This window comes from Eptatretus burgeri, chromosome 18, assembly GCF_056783735.1.
Source record: "Eptatretus burgeri isolate ZD-2024b chromosome 18, Ebu_testis_v1, whole genome shotgun sequence".
NCBI classification, from domain to species: Eukaryota; Metazoa; Chordata; class Myxini; order Myxiniformes; family Myxinidae; genus Eptatretus; species Eptatretus burgeri.
In genome coordinates this window covers 26,103,195-26,122,512 of record NC_140978.1, presented here as the reverse complement: position 1 = coordinate 26,122,512, position 19,318 = coordinate 26,103,195, and the positions used below count along the sequence as shown (strand labels likewise).

The 19,318-nt window shown below is 48.2% G+C and overlaps 1 protein-coding gene across 2 annotated transcripts in view; it reads right to left on the bottom strand.

Annotated features, from left to right (window-relative positions):
• LOC147008773 (caM kinase-like vesicle-associated protein) overlaps positions 1-16,772 on the bottom strand; it is a 173,505-nt gene extending 156,733 nt beyond the window's left edge. The window contains exons 1-3 of one of the 2 annotated variants that reach the window (XM_085863504.1): positions 15,126-16,770; positions 14,273-14,457; positions 13,388-13,519 (exon numbers count right to left, since the gene is read on the bottom strand). In XM_085863504.1, the coding sequence (XP_085719630.1) occupies positions 13,388-13,519; positions 14,273-14,457; positions 15,126-15,155 (347 nt within the window). In that variant the 5' untranslated portion in view covers positions 15,156-16,770. Of the gene's footprint in view, positions 1-13,387; positions 13,520-14,272; positions 14,458-15,125 lie in introns of both variants that reach the window. The other variant, XM_085863505.1, reaches the window with a different exon arrangement.
• Positions 16,773-19,318: the final 2,546 nt, after the last annotated feature.

Sequence of the window (19,318 nt, the reverse complement as noted above, 5' to 3'; positions counted from 1 at the left end):
GAAGGACGGAGACGGACAGCCAGAAAGACAATAAGACATAATGCCTCAAGCGACTTCGTCAGTGGAGGCATATAAAAAACACTTCTTCCCCACCAAAAAAGCGAATAGACATCACGACGCAATGGCGGATTTGTACAAGTATCATCGTAATTGTATGAAAATAATGGTAAAGTGTAATGTTGTGAAAGCATTGTTTTCAATTGTATATAAACAATGGTAGAGTGTAATGTTGTGAAAGCATTGTTTTTATCGTATATAAACAATGGCAGAGTGTAATGTTGTGAAAGCATTGTTTTTAATTGTATATAAATAATGGTGGAGTGTAATGTTGTGAAAGTATTGTTTTTAATTGTATATAAACAATGGTATGGTGTAATGTTGTGAAAGTATTGTTTTTAATTGTATATAAACAATGGTATGGTTGTAATGTTGTGAAAGTATTGTTTTTAATTGTATATAAACAATGGTATGGTTGTAATGTTGTGAAAGTATTGTTTTTAATTGTATATAAACGATGGTAGAGTGTAATGTTGTGAAAGTATTGTTTTTAATTGTATATAAACAATGGTATGGTGTAATGTTGTGAAAGTATTGTTTTTAATTGTATATAAACAATGGTATGGTTGTAATGTTGTGAAAGTATTGTTTTTAATTGTATATAAACAATGGTAGAGTGTAATGTTGTGAAAGTATTGTTTTTAATTGTATATAAACAATGGTAGAGTGTAATATTGTGAAAGTATTGCATATAAACAATGGTATGGTGTAATGTTGTGAAAGTATTGTTTTTATTGTATATAAACAATGGTATGGTGTAATGTTGTGAAAGTATTGTTTTTAATTGTATATAAACAATGGTATGGTGAAATGTTGTGAAAGCATTGTTTTTAATTGTATATAAACAATGGTAGAGTGTAATGTTGTGAAAGTATTGTTTTTAATTGTATATAAACAATGGTAGAGTGTAATATTGTGAAAGTATTGTATATAAACAATGGTATGGTGTAATGTTGTGAAAGTATTGTTTTTAATTGTATATAAACAATGGTATGGTGTAATGTTGTGAAAGTATTGTATTTAATTGTATATAAACAATCGTACGGTGTAATGTTGTGAAAGCATTGTTTTTAATTGTATATAAACAATAGTATAGTGTAATGTTGTGAAAGCATTGTTTTGATTGGATGTAAACAATGGTGTGGTGTAATATTGTGAAAGCATTGTTTTTGATTGTATAGAAACAATGGTCGAGTGTAATGTTGTGAAAGCATCGTTTTTAATTGTATATAAACAATGGTAGAGTGTAATGTTGTGAAAGTATTGTTTTTAATTGTATATAAACAATGGTATGGTGAAATGTTGTGAAAGCATTGTTTTTAATTGTATATAAACAATGGTAGAGTGTAATGTTGTGAAAGTATTGTTTTTAATTGTATATACACAATGGTAGAGTGTAATGTTGTGAAAGTATTGTTTTTAATTGTATATAAACAATGGTACAGTGTAATGTTGTGAAAGTATTGTTTTTAATTGTATATAAACAATGGTACAGTGTAATGTTGTGAAAGTATTGTTTTTATTGTATATAAACAATGGTAGAGTGTAATGTTGTGAAAGTATTGTATATAAACAATGGTACGGTGTAATGTTGTGAAAGCATTGTTTTTAATTATATTGTTGCGGATTTGGAAAGCTATCGCACTCAACATTCAGGTTCCTTCAGATTAGTTATCTTAGTAAGTACATGTTGCCAGTTAGGGTCCCGACCCTGGTCTAATGGGTAATTTAATGTCCTGCGTTGTGAAGTTTTAAATAGTCAGGTTTTCTTTTAGTTTATTTGCACACGACCGACTGCACCGCCGACATCACCGCCGACCACACCGCATCGCCCTCGCCTTCGCTTCACTTCCCTCACCTCGCTCTGGCTGACGTCAGGGGTCGGCGGAGCCCTGCAGTTGCTCGGTAGAGTGTAATGTTGTGAAATCGCAACAACCCAATTCTTACTTCAAGAACGGTTATAATTTTGACGTAGTTGGAGCTCACAAGTAAAATCACAACTCTTTTTGTTCTTCAGGAGACGTCAGCAGAGAGGGATGTTCACCTTGCTGCCGAGAGATCTGCCCGCGCCCGAGTCAGGCAAGCAGAGTCGGCTGCAGAGATAGAGACTCGTCTAGCTGCTGAGAGATCTGCCCGTAAACGAGCCAGGCAAGCAGAGTTAGACATGTTGCTCGGCTTCCTGTCCCAGGGGCGGGTCCAAGTGATGTCACCATGCCACCTGGCCAATTGGGGGGTTTGCCGCCCATTTTGGCGAATGAGAGGAATGACGAGGGCGCATGCATAGAAGGTCGTCCGGTGTGGAGAAGGCGGAGTTCGGGGAGAAGCCACGCGGTGGCCCTCGAACCAATCGGCGTGCAGCGGGTGGGGTGACCGCGACTCAGCCAATCCGGGACCGCGGCAGGAGAGGGGGAGTTGCGAGGAGGCGCCCCCCCCCATCAAAGCGGGGGAGATAAAAATAGCGCGGTCTGCACGCGCGCGTTGGAGTTCGTCCTGTTCTGCGATCGGTGCGGTCTGTGCATGGTTCATTCCCCTGGCGTTCTGTTCTGGATCGGGCGCGTTCTGCGCATTGTTCTTCGGCGCGTTCGTGCACGGTTCTCCGGCCGTCCTGGTCGCGCACGAGTTTGGGACCGAGTCTGCAGACGGAGGGTCTTCTCCCGCCAGCCTGCGCCCTGCCGGCTTTGCAAGCTTGGATCCTCCGGATCGTGCAAGGGGTCCAGTTCGGCCCCGAGGACCTGGTCCTCGAAGACCACACAAGGCGGAAAGGTCCGAGGTAGACCATGGCCCTCAGCTCCACTATCCTCCGAGCTGAAGGCCGAAATAAAGGCGTCGGCCACCACTTCTTTTGGGTGTGTGTGTGTGTGTGTGTGTGTGTGTGTGTGTGTGTGTGTGTGTGTGTGTGTGTGTGTGTGTGTGTGTGTGTGTGTGTGTGTGTGTGTGTGTGTGTTTATGGCGCCAGTCCAATAAGTAGTGAAACTGTATAAGTGCTTTTGTGCTGTATATATTTGCATCGCATTCATTATAGTCGGTTTAGTTCTGCTCTGTGTTTCCCCTTTCCCGATTGTATAAATAAATCCCTATTGTTGAATGTGCTCAGCTTGTCCGTGTCATTTCTCTATTGACTGACAGTGTCGCGTGTGGAGGGAATTAGATGGCCGTTGTGCCAGAATAACCAGATAATTGGGCTGACGGAACTTGGCGATTGAAACCGCTCGGCATCACACATGCAACGAGCTCGCTTAAGCGGCCGGTAGCTGGATTCCCGTGGGTTGGACCACGTGGGTAATTAGGTGATGGTAATTGGACCACGTGGTAATTCCCCGGTTGCTGGACCATGTGGGTAATTAGGTAAATTGAAGTTGGCAATTTACCCTACCCCACGTGGTCTACCCATTGGTGGATTTCGGTCCAAAATAACCAGGACCCATCGACCCCAGACTTTTCCGGGCCAGCGATCTGAAATTCTGGGCGATTGAGCCGAGACGACTCCACTGCTCCATCTGGTGGTCGTGCTTGTGGCGACGCACCAGCGGAAAACTACAACAATGGTATGGTGTAATGTTGTGAAAGCATTGTTTTTAATTGTATATAAAGAATGGTAGTGTGTAAAGTTGTGAAAGTATTGTTTTGATTGTATATAAACAATGGTACGGTGTAATGTTGTGAAAGCATTGTTTTTAATCTACTATATAAATTGCAATCCTTCTGTCTGTTTGTCTGTCTGTCTGTCTGTTTGTTTGTAACCAATAAGCTCCTAGACCAGTGAACCGATCTTGATGAAACTTTACAAACATATAAACCTAACATTCAGCTCCAGGATGCGCTAAGTGGCTTTCAATAAAAATGAAAAAATATATATTAAAAAAAAATTCCCATTAAAAAAAATAATGGCTTTCGAATAGTGCACCGGCGTATTAATCGTAACAAAAGGCTTCATGGTTAAAAACGCTCGGGTTTTTTGAAATACAAAATGTTCGTATTCGTTGACTTTTTAAACATACACATTCTCCTCCTGTTATAACAGCTTTGAAACCCAAAACATTATGCCACTGCGAAAGTGAACAAATTTGAATTCTCGAACTGCACGCGCACGGCAACAGCGACAGAGGCGTTCAGAGGTATGCCGTTTCATAATACACGTCTCCCAATTCTTACTTCAAGAACGGTTATAATTTTGACGTAAATTTTGATGTAGTTGGAGCTCACAAGTAAAATCGCAAATCTTTTTGTTCTTCAGGAGACGTCAGCAGAGAGGGATGTTCACCTTGCTGCCGAGAGATCTGCTCGCGACCGAGTCAGGCAAGCAGAGTCGGCTGCAGAGATAGAGACTCGTCTAGCTGCCCATAACCAAGCCAGGCAAGCAGAATCAGCTGCAGACAGAGACAGTCGTCTTACTGCTGATAGATCTGCTCATGTAAGAGCCAGACAAGTGGAATCGGCTGCGTAGAGAGAGAGTCCTCAAAGCGCCAGACAAGTAGAATCGGTTGCAGAGACAAAGACTCGCCTAGCTGCCGAGAGATCTGCCCGTAAACGAGCCAGGCAAGCAGAGTCAGCTGCGGGGGGGGAGAGAGAGAGAGAGAGAGAGAGAGAGAGAGAGGAGAGAGAGGAGAGAGAGGAGAGAGAGGAGAGAGAGGAGAGAGAGAGAGAGAGAAAGAGAGAGAGAGAGGAGACAGGAGAGAGGAGAGAGGAGAGAGGAGAGAGGAGAGAGGAGAGAGGAGAGAGGAGAGAGGAGAGAGGAGAGAGGAGAGAGGAGAGAGGAGAGAGGAGAGAGGAGAGAGGAGAGAGGAGAGAGAGAGAGAGAGAGAGAGAGGAGAGAGAGGAGAGAGAGGAGAGAGAGGAGAGAGAGGAGAGAGAGACTAACTGCAAATAGAGTGTCACACCGACGGGCGAGAGAAGCACAAAACTCACGTTCCAGCTTTCTCGGTCCGGGTTTTGGCAGGACATCAAGGACAGTTGCCACTGATGCTAGAAACATTGAGTGGCTCAAGGCCGCCTTCAACTATGACCTCTCTGAGGATTACGGCAGCAATGCGCATGTCTTTATTGGCAGAATGGACAAAGTCTGCGAGTTTTGCAGGGCCGTGAAGTGTCCGGGTGAGGCTCCAGCCATGTGCTGTACTGGAGGAAAGGTTAGACTGGAGTCATTACAAGAACCACCAGATGTATTGAGACGGCTGCTTACAGAGGATGCCCACGAGGTAAAGCGATTTCGCAGTCAAATCTGGCGGTACAATGCTTCATTCATTATGACATCCTTTGGTGCAGACAGAGACCTGGCGGACCGGGGTGTCTTCACCACATTTAAGATTCAGGGGCAGTGCTATCACCGCATTGGCAGCCTGCGACCATTCACTGCACCGCTATATTTACCAGTTGCGACGACAATGATTGCTCCCTCGGCGTCACCCCATAAAAGAAGCCTTCCTAATTTTCTCCATACAACTAATGCCTCAGTCTAACTAGCGTGAGGAAAATAGGCACTTGGTCTTACCAGCAAATTTCCCGGGTATTACCGGGTACTTCAGCTAGTTGTATATAAACAATGGTACATTGCAATTATGTGAAGGCATTGTTTCGATTGTATATAAATAGTACAGAGTAATGTGAAAGCATTGTTTTGATTGTATATAAACAATGGTTGTTGCTGGTGTTTTGCATGCAGCTTCTGGTTGCATCGTTTTTTTCTGGAAGCACAGCCGCTGATGCAGTGCCCCGTTACGAGTAAGCCGGTACTCATTTTGCCAACCTCGGAATGATGACAGACTGAGTCAACCCACCTGGTGTTATTTCAACAGAACAACGGGGATTGAACTCAAGACCCTGAGATCTTAAGCCAGCTACCTTCAGCGTTAAGCCAACACCAGGCTCATAAACAATGGTAGTCCATTGTGAAAGTATGGTTTTTATTGTACAATAAACAAAGGTACAGTGTGATATTGTTAAAGCATCATCAGGATTGTAAATAGAAAGCATGGTTTGATTGTGCAAAAAAACAAAAAAACAATGGTGCAGTGTAATGTGAAAGTATTGTTTTGATCATATAAAACAATGGAACAGGACAATGTCATGTTGTTAGAGCATTATCAGGATTGTATATAAACGGTACAGTTGTTTCGTATACAGCCTGTGGCTGCTCATTGCATCATTTTCTGAAAGCACAGCTATTGCACTGATGCAGTGCCCCTGTATCCAGTAAGCTGGTACTAATTTTGCCAACCTAAGAATGACGACAGGCCGAGTCAACCCACCTGTGAATTCAATGGCATGACAGAGGCTAAAACTCAAGACGCGAAGATTTTGAATCGGCTACCTTAACGGTTAAGCCAACAACAGGCTTAACAGAACAGTGAGATGTTGTTAAACATATGGCATGGTGAGTGTACAATGCACTGACATTTTTTACAACATAGAACATTTGTACATTCATTGTGTCCCTGAAAGCTGCACATCTCTATTATTGTGATTTCCAAGATGGTACTTGAAGATGTACGAGAAACATTTTTGACGTACACTCGGCTGAAGTATTGTTGTGAGGCCGGGTCTCGGTGGTGGGCACGACCGCTCGGGGGAGCAGTGGAGTCGGCTCCACCGAACACACCAGAATTTAGGTCGTGACCTTCGGATAAGTCCGAAAGGCACGGGCCCCTTAAAGGACCATGAATCGCCAATAATTTGACCGTGTGGGGTAGGGTTAATTGCCAAACTGCAACATACCTAAGTACCCACGCGGCAAAGCTACCGGGAAATTCACACCCTCGGCAGGCCTCGAGCGGGATGAGCCGTTACTGTGCTCGAACCGTGTGTAACCCGAGCGGATGGTTACCGAGGCCTGCCGGTCCAAATGAACAATTACGGCAACAACGGCCTTCCTAATCCCCAATAAGCACCGTGGCAAACCAATGGCAGAAATGACAAAGAACGAGCTGGTACAATCAACAAGAGGGGATTTATTTACAATAGGGGGAAAGGAAGCACACAAAGAGCAGAGTTATCCGAATAAAGAAGGGAATCAAATGTACAAGCAATTCCTTAAACAATTCTACTTAGAGACAGGGCCCATGGACACACACACGCACACACAAATACCCCAGAAAGAGATGGACCTCGAGGTCTTTATTGCCCCTTCAGCTCGGAGGGAAGACAAGCAGAGGGAACAGAATGTGCTGGCTACCTGGCCGCGTTCGCACGACTGGACGACCGCACCTTCCCGGAGCACCAGTCGCCAAAGAACGGACCAGGGCAGCCGAACCCAGAGGAGGCGAGATGAGGTGATCTCCTGTGATGAGATGGTCCACCGCTTGTTGTAATGCACCAGACAAGATGCTTCGGATGCGCGGGATGCAGTCAGCCGCAGACCCAGACAGAAGAGCGCTCGAGCAGACGGGACGCAATCCTCAATCCTTTTTTTCATCATTTTTTGGGGCGGGTCCGCTCCCCCCTCGCCTGCTCCCATTGGGTGGACGGCATGTCACGGCTCCGCCTTCTTGAGAAGGACCTCCCCGGCTTTGGTCCGCGCGTTGCACATTGGGCGGAAAATGACGCATACCCTTATTTGGCGCAAAGCCAGAACGAAGCGCTCCGTGCCCATATTTGGTGTGAAATCCACACCGCCTGGGGCATGGCATTCCGCACACGCCCATATGCCGGCGAGCGCGTGAAGAGTGCGGACAATGCCACGAGCAGAGGGTTGTTGGTGTCATTGTTGTTGGTGAGGTAAAAATCCTAACTATAAAATAATTCACAGCGCACGTACAATTAATCACCCATTAAACATAGGACGGGACCCTACCTAGAAACACATACTTACGGATATAACTGATCTATAAGGACTCTGGCTGTTGTGTGCGATGGGTTCCAGATTCGTAACACTACCCCCTCCCCTTTTTGCAGACTCGTCCCAAGTCGTCAAATTTTCGTGTGACCAGCATGTGTAAGTTTTCCCCCCCCCCCAAGTACGATTTACCTGCGGATCCCTGAGTGCGGCAATTTTTTATACGTGTCCCAAAAATAAATAAACTAGTGCGCTGCGTAACTATCAGACTCATACAGATGACTTAACTAAAATTGCCGGTGCCAAAACAAACAACAGGTGGGTTAAACTTATTTACAATCTTAACTAATATTAAAATCTTTACACTAACCATGGCCCAGAACCTGTCATCTGTGGGATAAAGGCACAATGTCAGTCATTTTGTGTGGGTGAGTGCACAGCAGCTGAAGGTCAGTCGTCCTCAGGGCCTGATCTATAAGCACTCTGGCTGTTGTATGTGATGGGTTCCAGATTCGTAACAGTATCTCTTGAGATCCCCCATCTTCCCCATTTCGAAAATCAAGTTAAAATCATTAATTCACAATGCTGGTGTATTGGGTGTGCATTTTTATGTGACACATTTGTAATGTATTTTGATGTATTTTTAAGAAATTGCTGAATAATTTTCTCTTTTTTTTGAACATTGCAGATGGAGGCCTCAATATTTGAATGACGGAGTATTAGGACATGCCAACGCAGATTAAAACTTTAGAAATCTCCATTAAACTCAAAGGGCACTCGGTGGAGCGCATACCTCCGCCACACAATGCCCGATGTGAGAACATATCAAGCCCAATGCTTTTTGAAATATCATTCCATATATCGTTTTTGGCCCCATCTCTCAACGATGAAAAATCACTTTAAAAAAATAAATAATTCTCAAATCCAGATTCGGATCTTCACCAAAATAGAATCATTTCTTCCTTGTCACACAACCAACCTGTCCACCAAATTTCATCCAAATATGTCTACAACATTTTGAGATATCGTGCTTTATATTAGTTTAGCCAGATCTCTCAACGGTGAAGAATCACTTCAAAAAATATCGGATCCGGATCCGGATTCAGATCTTCACCAAAATTGAATCGCTTCTTCCGTGTCACACACCCAACGTGTCCACCATGTTTCATCTGAATCCGTCCACAACCTTTTGAGATTGTCTGTCTGTGTGCAGGATGACAGACAGACAGACAGACAGACAGACAGACAGACAGACAGACAAACAAACAGACAGACAGAGAGGGGTGAAAACAAACCTCCTTCACCTTCGGTGGCAGAGGTAATTAGGCTACTCAGTGAGCATTCAGGAGGGAACTTCCATGCAGAAATGCTCCGCAACATTATCACCATTCTCTCCTTTGTCAGAAAATGTTATGAAGATGGTAGTGTTCGTCCATCTAAGCACATGAGACGTCGTACAGCGAGGACACAAGAGACAATCACTGCTATGGATAATGACACATTGAAAGCAGCAATGAACAATGTACTGGTTCGATGCACAGGGTGCATCAATTGTAATGGATAGCATTTAAAAGATGTCATTTCTCAGTAGAGCTGGGTTGTGTATACTGCTATGATGTCACACAATGTTCCATGTCTGTACTTCACTTTAGTACACTAAAAACTTTGATTTATTTTGTCCAGTCTTGCTTTATTATAGAAATAGATGTGACCTATATTAATGCCACACCCTGGTAATATAATATGGTAAATAGTGAAAATTTATCTCCCACCCCAAGAAAACCATTGCAAGGAACCAGCAGGCTCTTGATCGGATGTTCAGACATGTTTCTCTGCATGGACCCAACATCACTTGCCTCCCCTTGAAACGATGAGTAAAGCGGGTTGAGAAGGAAGAGAGGGTCGAGAAGGGTGAGAGTTGAGGATCAGGATTTGGGATGAGGAAGCATGTTGAAGAGGAAGTGGGTTAATAAGGAGCAAATGAGGTTTTCGAGCATTCCCCAAGATTGACGGCGCTGCCAAGTTCACAGTCGGCGGGATATGCGAGTCAGAGCTCCTGCAGTGTGCGGAGGCGACGTGGGAAGATGAAACGTTCGTGCGAATCGCGATGGTGTGGGTGGTGGTGGTGGAAGGAAGAAAGCGCACCCTGAGTTATGAGGTACAAATCAAACCTCTCCATGCCAGGCTCCTCCGGGCATCTGTTGCTCACTGGTGTTTGTGTAAAAGTGTGGGGTGTATTGGCTTGTGCGGTCATATTAAAACCATTCATCTTCACAACACAATTAGTCATGAATAAGTAAAATTTAGCCTGCGTTTACAAACTGCATAACATGTGCCATAATACATGAAAAGAACAAACGGTGGTCAGAATCTCACTCAAAAAGCTTGCAAAAGTACATTTTTGAGGCTACAGGAGAGGTTCCCCCAGATAGGTCTTGCAAGAATGATCTCAAGTCAACGAGTCTGCAGGACTGGTCCAATAGGACAGCCTCCTGTGTCAAAGATGCTGCAGGACTGGTCCAATAGGACAGCCTCCCATGCTCAACTGGGCTGCAGGACAGGTTCCCGGATCAACTGGGCTGCAGGACAGGCTCCCGGGTCAACTGGGTTGCAGGACAGGCTCCCGGGTCAACTGGGCTGCAGGACAGGCTCCCGGGTCAACTGGGCTGCAGGACAGGCTCCCGGGTCAACTGGGCTGCAGGACAGGCTCCCGGGTCAACTGGGTTGCAGGACAGGCTCCCGGGTCAACTGGGCTGCAGGACAGGTTCCCGGATCAACTGGGTTGCAGGACAGGCTCCCGGGTCAACTGGGCTGCAGGACAGGCTCCCGGGTCAACTGGGCTGCAGGACAGGCTCCCGGGTCAACTGGGCTGCAGAACACGCTCCCGGGTCAACTGGGTTGCAGGACAGGCTCCCAGGTCAACTGGGTTGCAGGACAGGCTCCCGGGTCAACTGGGCTGCAGGACAGGCTCCCAGGTCAACTGGGTTGCAGGACAGGCTCCCGGGTCAACTGGGTTGCAGGACAGGCTCCCGGGTCAACTGGGCTGCAGGACAGGCTCCCGGGTCAACTGGGCTGCAGGACAGGTTCCCGGGTCAACTGGGCTGCAGGACAGGCTCCCGGGTCAACTGGGTTGCAGGACAGGCTCCCGGGTCAACTGGGTTGCAGGACAGGTTCCCGGGTCAACTGGGCTGTAGGACAGGTTCCCGGGTCAACTGGGTTGCAGGACAGGTTCCCGGGTCAACTGGGCTGCAGGACAGGCTCCCGGGTCAACTGGGCTGCAGGACAGGCTCCCAGGTCAACTGGGTTGCAGGACAGGCTCCCAGGTCAACTGGGTTGCAGGACAGGTTCCCCGGTCAACTGGGTTGCAGGACAGGCTCCCGGGCCAACTAGGCTGAAGGACAGGTTCCCCGGTCAACTGGGTTGCAGGACAGGCTCCCGGGTCAACTGGGCTGCAGGACAGGCTCCGAGATCAATGAGACTACAGGACAGGCTCCCGGGTCAACAAGGCTGCAGGACAGGCTCCCAGAATGACGAGGCTACAGGAAACCCTCCCAGATCAATATGACAATAGGACAGTCTCCAAAGACATCATGAATACAGGACAGACTTCTTGGTCAATGAGTACATGAATTAAGCTCCTTTGTGAACCCAAGGCTCCCAAATAGCCTCCCAGATGTTAATCATATTTTGAGTTCCCCGAAAAGGAACTTCAACACAGGAGGAGGTCTTTAGGCCCATCAGGGCCTGCTCTATGATTGCCAAACTATGGTTGTTTGTCCGTGCTCTATCCTTTATAAATGCTGAGCATCAAGCAAGGAAGAAGCATGTTCCATTTTTAAGTCTTTAGTGTGATTCGGCCAGGGTTCAAACGGATCGAACCGCCAAACTTCCAAAGTCAGAGCGGACGATCTAACAATTACACCACCGAGTCGTGTCAAATAGTACAATTCTATTTACAATACTAATTCGTCCATTAGCACTGAACAGTGCCCTGGCAATGTCATCAGGGTACAGTAAGGTACCAGTGTGTGTACCCATGCCATTATGGTACAATGGGGTACATTATGGTACCTGATGTGACCTTGTTGATCTAGAACATCACAAGTGGGGCAGATAACAGCAATTTTTGAGAGGAATCGTGCAAATGATGATACAAGCATCAAATTTGGCACATTTATTCTCCAGGGGATTCTAATCTAATCTGCCTGATTGGCCATTTGAAAATCCAATTTTTGAAAAATTTGGATTTTCAAATGGCCAATCGGGCAGATTTGATCAAAAAGCCCTGCAGAACAGAAATGCCAAATTTGATGCTTGCATCATAATTTGCACGATTTTTCTACTATCTACTACATTATACAGAACACTGTGCCACAGTGCCATTATGGTATAAACATCAGTATAAGCTGCGAGTTAGAATTTGATCAATCGGTGGCGTAATGCTTCGAGCATCTGCTCTGAGTCTCGAAGGTCGGCGGTTCAAACACGACCCTGGCCAAATCATACCAAAGACTTCAAAAACGTAGTGCTTCCTTCCTTGACATTCAGCATTTAAAATAGGAACGCTGGGAAGGCAATGGCAAACCATCCCGTACAACCCAGGCCATGAAACTGCTTCGACAGCACTCAACGCTCTGTGAAGAGTACGGCATGTCATTAGCTCCAAAATGTTCCACATTTTTAACACCACGAAGAACCCTATTATGGGCAACAAGGTGTGTTCCTAATCTCGAACACAAGGTAAAACCTTATAAAGGGGGCAAAAAGGTGTCTCCATCGTTTGCAACACAAGGGAGAGAACTGAACACCACGAGAAAGAGTAAAAAAAAAAACAAATAAATACATAAAAATAATCGTGCTTTTCCTTTTACCACCTTGAAGATTGCTAAATGGAAGCAACACTGAGGTTGAAGGCCAAATGGCTTTTCCCCAAATCATTACAAACCCCTGTCTGTCCTCCAATCCTCCCAGCTTGAGATCAACAACCATCAACCTCTGTAAACCGAGACCGTTTCTCAGTCCTCCTCCTTACGTGTGGGTCACCACACTCAAATCTTTACATTTACGTTTCCAACGCAGTGTATCCAAAACAACTTGTCCATCGAAGATGTAAAAGTTTAGGAAAACTAATTTTTAGAAACATCAAAGTGGTGGGTACCATCCTTTGGTTTTGGATTCAAAGCAATTACAAACAAACAAGGTCGTTGAGAGTCTTTCAGAGTCGCTTCCCCCATCCCAGGGCTACAAGTCGGGCAGTGACGAAGGCCGTTCCTAAAATTCTGAGCATTATTCAGAAAAAAAAACTCCATGGAATTGCTGCAGTCATAGATTTTTTTTAAAAAGCTGGATGAGTGAAAAGTTCACAAAAGGAACTAGAGTTCGAAAGGAAGGAAGAGGAACCCGCAGGAGGCATGAATGGAGTCAAGTTGGATGGAATGAAGCGGAAACAGTTGGAGAGACATTGTCTTTGATGGGAATAATAAGTCTCACTGTTGTATAAGTGGAAGAAAATTCATTCGGCCGTCATTTGGCTCACAGTGAAAGCGAAGGATCTTTACGTACATTTTGAGCATCTGTGCCTCGTTGCGAGCGATCTCGCGGACCCTGCGACCATCACGTTTGCGAAATCGCTTGCAGGAGAACGAATGTCCTGTAACTCTTTCCTTCACCTGAAACACCTCGCAGTATTCCTCCCTGCACCAGACACAGAACAAACGTCCCAGTCACTGCATGACAACAAATGCACAAATGGTCATCTTCCCTGATGAAGCACCAGCTCATGATTACTTTGGGGGGCAAGACTGTAACTGTTTGAAACGAGAATGGAACATCTTTGCCGTGAAATACTGAAAATGTCACAGTCGTATCTTATAATGAATGTATTGTTATCGAGCTGCACCAATAATATTGAGGCCTCATCCCCGTTATGGGTGGGAGACGAGACAGGCTAACGCGTGCAGGGATGCCATCAACGGAGGGCCCTGGGATGCCCCCAAGTAAAAGGGCCAGGAATTCCCTGCAGTGGAGAACCCCAGGATGTTCTGAGCAAAGGGGCCTTGGGACACCGAATGAGCAAAGGGGCCTCAAGATGCCCAACAAGCAATGAGGCCCCGGGAGGTTCCAAGAATACGAGGCCTTAACTCAACTGAAGCAAAGCGGCCACGAGAAGCCTCTCGAGCAAAGGGACCCTTGGACGCCCCTCGAGCTAAAGGGTGCCTGCTACCCTCCCTCCAAGAGATCCCCCAGCAAAGGGGCCCTGAGAGACCCTCCTCAGCAAAGGGGGGCATAACGAAAAGCAACCCCAGGCACCCTGTAGCAAAACGTCATTTGAGTCGTCAGGCATAGTGTCCAGCCAGTACCTCAAAAATCAAAAAGTCCATTGCACTTCAGGCATAAGATAAGGTATGACAGCTTCAAAGTGAGTGCTGCTTGAACATTCATACTCACATGCGTGTGCCTGGCCCGTAGTCGTACTTCTCCGCAAGCTCCCCGAGTGTGCATTCTGAGGTACTGGGAGCCCGGCACAGCCAGCATCCCAAGGCCATTGCTGCGCCCACCGGCAGTGAGACGCAGCCAGAGTGCAGGAACCCGAGTGTGAACAGGTTCGAGCAAAGCCCACAACTCGTCGTTCCCTGTAAACGCCCAAAACAATTAACCACGTGTACATGGTGGAACTTCACATTACAGCCACTGTCAACAGCAGCAGTAGGGGGTCACACCGTCAGGGTCATTCCCGTGGTCAGCTCGCATGGACCGTCAGGGTCATTCCCGTGGTCAGCTCGCATGGACCGTCAGGGTCATTCCCGTGGTCAGCTCGCATGGACCGTCAGGGTCATTCCCGTGGTCAGCTCGCATGGACCGTCAGGGTCGTTCCCGTGGTCAGCTCGCATGGACCGTCAGGGTCGTTCAGTACTCAGTTCGCACATGAGGGTCGTGCTGTGTTCAGTTCACACTGTCAGGGTCGTTCCGTGCTCGGCTGGCATGGACCGTCAGGGTCGTCCCGTGCTCGGCTGGCATGGACCGTCAGGGTCGTTCAGTGCTTGCCTCGCATGGATCGTCAGGGTCATTCCATGCACAGCTCGCACATGAGGGTCGTGCTGTGTTCAGTTCACACCGTCAGGGTCGTTCAGTGCTTGCCTCGCATGGATCGTCAGGGTCATTCCATGCACAGCTCGCACATGAGGGTCGCACTGCATTCAGCTCACAGCGTCAGGGTCGTTCCGTGCTCGGCGCGCATGGACCGTCAGGGTCATTCCGTGCACGGTTCGCACATGAGGGTCGCGCTGCGTTCAATTTGTACCTTTAGGGTCGTACCGTGCTCGGTTTTCATGGAACGTCAGGGTCACTCCGTGCTCTCCTCGTACATGAGGATCGCTCCCGCACTCAGCTCGCACCGTCAGGGTCGTTTCATTCTCGGCGTTATGGTCGCGACGTTGTGACGGTCGTTTCCGCTGGGTTCGCGCCGGTTATGGTTCCGTCCCGCGGACCTCTTGTCTGATTCGTCTCCTTTCGTTCCCGCCGTTCCAAACAGTCTCTGTCTAGTGATGTCCACCTGCACACCTGGATGGCGCTGTTCGTCCGAGCCCCGCCCCTTCACAATCCCATCCTCTCCACACAACCAACAACCCTCATCGTTGATTTAGCGGACACGGTATCGTACCTGGACGACGCCAAATGTGACGTCACTCGAGGAGCGATGACGTACTTATGGCCACGATCACAACGATCGAGTGGTCGTGCTCGATATGCTCGTCGTATGAAGACCGCACTTGCACATGACTTCAGGGCTGATACCACCTACGGCTGATTGGACCTTTCAAGATCTGCGGATGCTCTACAGATGTTGGGGTGATGGAGGAACGGTGTGGTCATATGAAGGGAACAACCCTCCGAGGGCCACACGGTGCCCCACCTGACTGTGTGCCCCACCTGACTGTGTGCCCCACCTGACTGTGTGCCCCACCTGACTGTGTGCCCCACCTGACTGTGTACCCCACCTGACTGTGTACCCCACCTGACTGTGTACCCCACATGACTGTGTACCCCACCTGACTGTGTACCCCACCTGACTGTGTACCCCACCTGACTGTGTGCCCCACCTGACTGTGTGCCCCAACTGTCTGTGTGCCCCACCTGTCTGTGTGCCCCAACTGTCTGTGTGCCCCACCTGACTGTGTGCCCCAACTGTCTGTGTGCCCCACCTGACTGTGTGCCCCAACTGTCTGTGTGCCCCACCTGACTGTGTGCCCCAACTGTCTGTGTGCCCCACCTGTGTGCCCCAACTGTCTGTGTGCCCCAACTGTCTGTGTGCCCCACCTGACTGTGTGCCCCACCTGACTGTGTGCCCCACCTGACTGTGTGCTGTGCAATATTTGAATAAAACAGCGAGTCCTCCACCCCGTGACCCCAAAAAGCAGAAAGGACTCCTTTTGGATGCGTTTTAAAGAGGACAAGGTGCTGCGTGCTCCGCGGGTGTAGCGACCTTAACGGGAAAAGGAAGACCCAAAAGACCTTTTATTCTTCAAAACAAATACTGTGCGAATATTTTAAGGTCAATGGTTCCCTGTGTATGTAGGACGTGAAGGTCGTTCCAAATGGTCTTATTACCTCCGCCAGGGAAGGTCGACGGAGATGATGTTTTCACCCCCGTCTGTCAATCTGTGAATAAGTTAAAACGTTGTGGACGGATTCGGACGAAATTTTGGTGGACATGGTGGGTGTGCGACAAGGACCAATGGTCTAGATCCAGGTTTACCGAAAGGTAAACCGTTCAGCCTGGTGGAGGTGGGCGCTCCCTACCGAGTGCGGTTAGACATTCACAATGGAGGAATGAGCAGTGCACGACCCCCGGTGCCCCGTTCGAATTGCACGAGTGCAGCCCCGAGAGCCAGAGAGAGAAGACCCCGCGAGATGCGAACCGACCGATGAACCTTGGGCAACACGGACCTGCAAGAAGCACGATGCGGATCAATGGGGATTCATTAATGTCCGAAAATGAGTTTTTAGTTACTAGGTCTACGGAGTCTTCTTCACACGGCGTGCTGGTCTTCGTGTGTAAAAATAATTAAAACCTTCCTCGAACTAATATCATGTACAAACGTATTTATTTATATATACAAGTAAATACAATCCGTCACTTCACCGACGGGAATATCATGTGGGGGCAGGGGAGAGGAGGGAGACGAGGTGGAGAAGGAGAAAGAGGCGGGGGGAGGCAGAGGGGTGAGAGAGGGGGTGATAGGCAGGAGGAGGGGGGTGGGGGATTTCGGCAGATGTGACGTCCAGTTTAACATCCGTCCGAGAGACGGCACACACATTGATGGACCGTCAGGGTCGTTCCGTGCTCAGTTCGCACATGAGGGTCGTGCTGTGTTCAGTTCACACTGTCAGGGTCGTTCCGTGCTCGGAACGGAACCATCAGGGTCGTTCCGTGTGCACACGACTTCAGGGCTGATACCACCTTCGGCTGATTGGGCCTTTCAAGATCTGCGGATGCTCTGCAGATGTTGGGGTGATGGAGGAACGGTGTGGTCATATGAAGGGAACAACCCTCCGAGGGCCACACGGTGCAAGGGCCACACATCTTCACAGGGTCGTTCCGTGACGACAGTCGTTTCGCAGATTTCACCCTGCCTGTGAAACACTGGGATGACAGTTTATAGCTGGACCGGGATTCAAACCCAGGCAAGACAGCTTCGAGCGAACGCGCACACCTCTCAGCTATCCATTGCTCCATAAAAACTGAATTGATCTGAGGAGGTGAGACTGATAAAAAAATAAATATATATATATATATATATATATATATATATATATATATATATATATATATATATATATATATATATATATATATATATATATATATATATATATTTCTACAATTCGCACATTCTTTGACAGTCTCCTTGACCTCCTGAGGGTTGTGTGGTAGTGGAGGGGTTTGGCAGCAAGATAGCATGAAGGGAGTGTGAGGAAGGGAAGGCAGTGCGAGGAAGGGAAGGGAAGACAAGGCAGCATGAGAGGAAAGGAAGGGAAGGCAGCGTGAGGAAGGGAAGAGAAGGGGAGGCAGCGTGAGAGGAAGGGAAGGGAAGGCAGCGTGAGAGGAAGGGAAGGCGTGAGGAAGGGAAGGGAAGGCAGCGTGACATGAAGGGAAGGGAAGGCAACGTGAGAGGAAGGGAAGGGAAGAGAAGGCAGCATGAGAGGAAAGGAAGGAAAGGCAGCGTGAGTAAGGGAAGGGAAGGCAGCATGAGGAAGGGAAGGGAAGGCAGCGTGAGGAAGGGAAGGCAGCGTGAGGAAGGGAAGACAAGGGGAGGCAGCGTGAGAGGAAGGGAAGGCAGCATAAGAGGAAGGGAAGGGAAGGCAGCGTGAGAGGATGGGAAGGAAAGGCAGCGTGACATGAAGGGAAGGGAAGGCAACGTGAGAGGAAAGGAAAGGAAGAGAAGGCAGCGTGAGAGGAAGGGAAGGAAAGGCAGCGTGAGTAAGGGAAGGGAAGGCAGCATGAGGAAGGGAAGGCAGCATGAGGAAGGGAAGGGAAGGCAGCGTGAGGAAGGGAAGGCAGCGTGAGGAAGGGAAGACAAGGGGAGGCAGCGTGAGAGGAAGGGAAGGGAAGGCAGCATAAGAGGAAGGGAAGGGAAGGCAGCATAAGAGGAAGGGAAGAAAAGGGGAGGCAGCGTGAGAGGAAGGGAAGGGAAGGCAGCATAAGAGGAAGGGAAGAAAAGGGGAGGCAGCGTGAGAGGAAGGGAAGGGAAGGCAGCATAAGAGGAAGGAAAGGGAAGGCAGCATAGGAGGAAGGGAAGGGAAAGCCGCATGAGAGGAAGGAAAGGCAGCGTGAGAGGAAGGGAAGGGAAGGCAGCATGAGAGGAAGGGAAGGGAAGGCAGCATGAGAGAAAGGGAAAGGAAGGCAGCGTGAGAAGAAGGGAAGGGAAGGGAAGGCAACATGAGAGGAAGGGAAGGGAAGAGAAGGCAGCGTGAGAGGAAGGGAAGGGAAGGCAGCATAAGAGGAAGGGAAGGGAAGGCAGTGTGAGGTCAGGTCAGGTATGGGAGCATGTGCCAGAACAGCGCGTCGCTGCGTCCACTTTCTGCCGATACTCCAGGGGCCTCCGTCTGGCCATCCCCCAGGCAGACGCCAGGCCCATCCCCATCTCCTTGAGATGATGGTCAACCTGTTGCAACCATGAGGCACGTGGTCGGCCCACTGGCCTCCTCCACTCATGAGACTCCCTCGCTGAGAGAATCTGGTGAGCAGGATCAGCATCATGAAAATGAGCCACGTGTCCATACAGCCGCAACTGACGCTCACGGACTATGCAGGTAACAAATCTCATCCGAGTCTCTCTCAGCAACCGCTTGTTGGACACAAAATCCGACCAGCAATAGCCAAGGATTCTCCGAAGAGACCTGGTACCAAAGGAATTAAGTCTCCATCTCAGATCCTTGGTCAGAGTCCAAGTCTCGCACCCATAGAGCAAGACTGGAAGTACCAAGGACCTG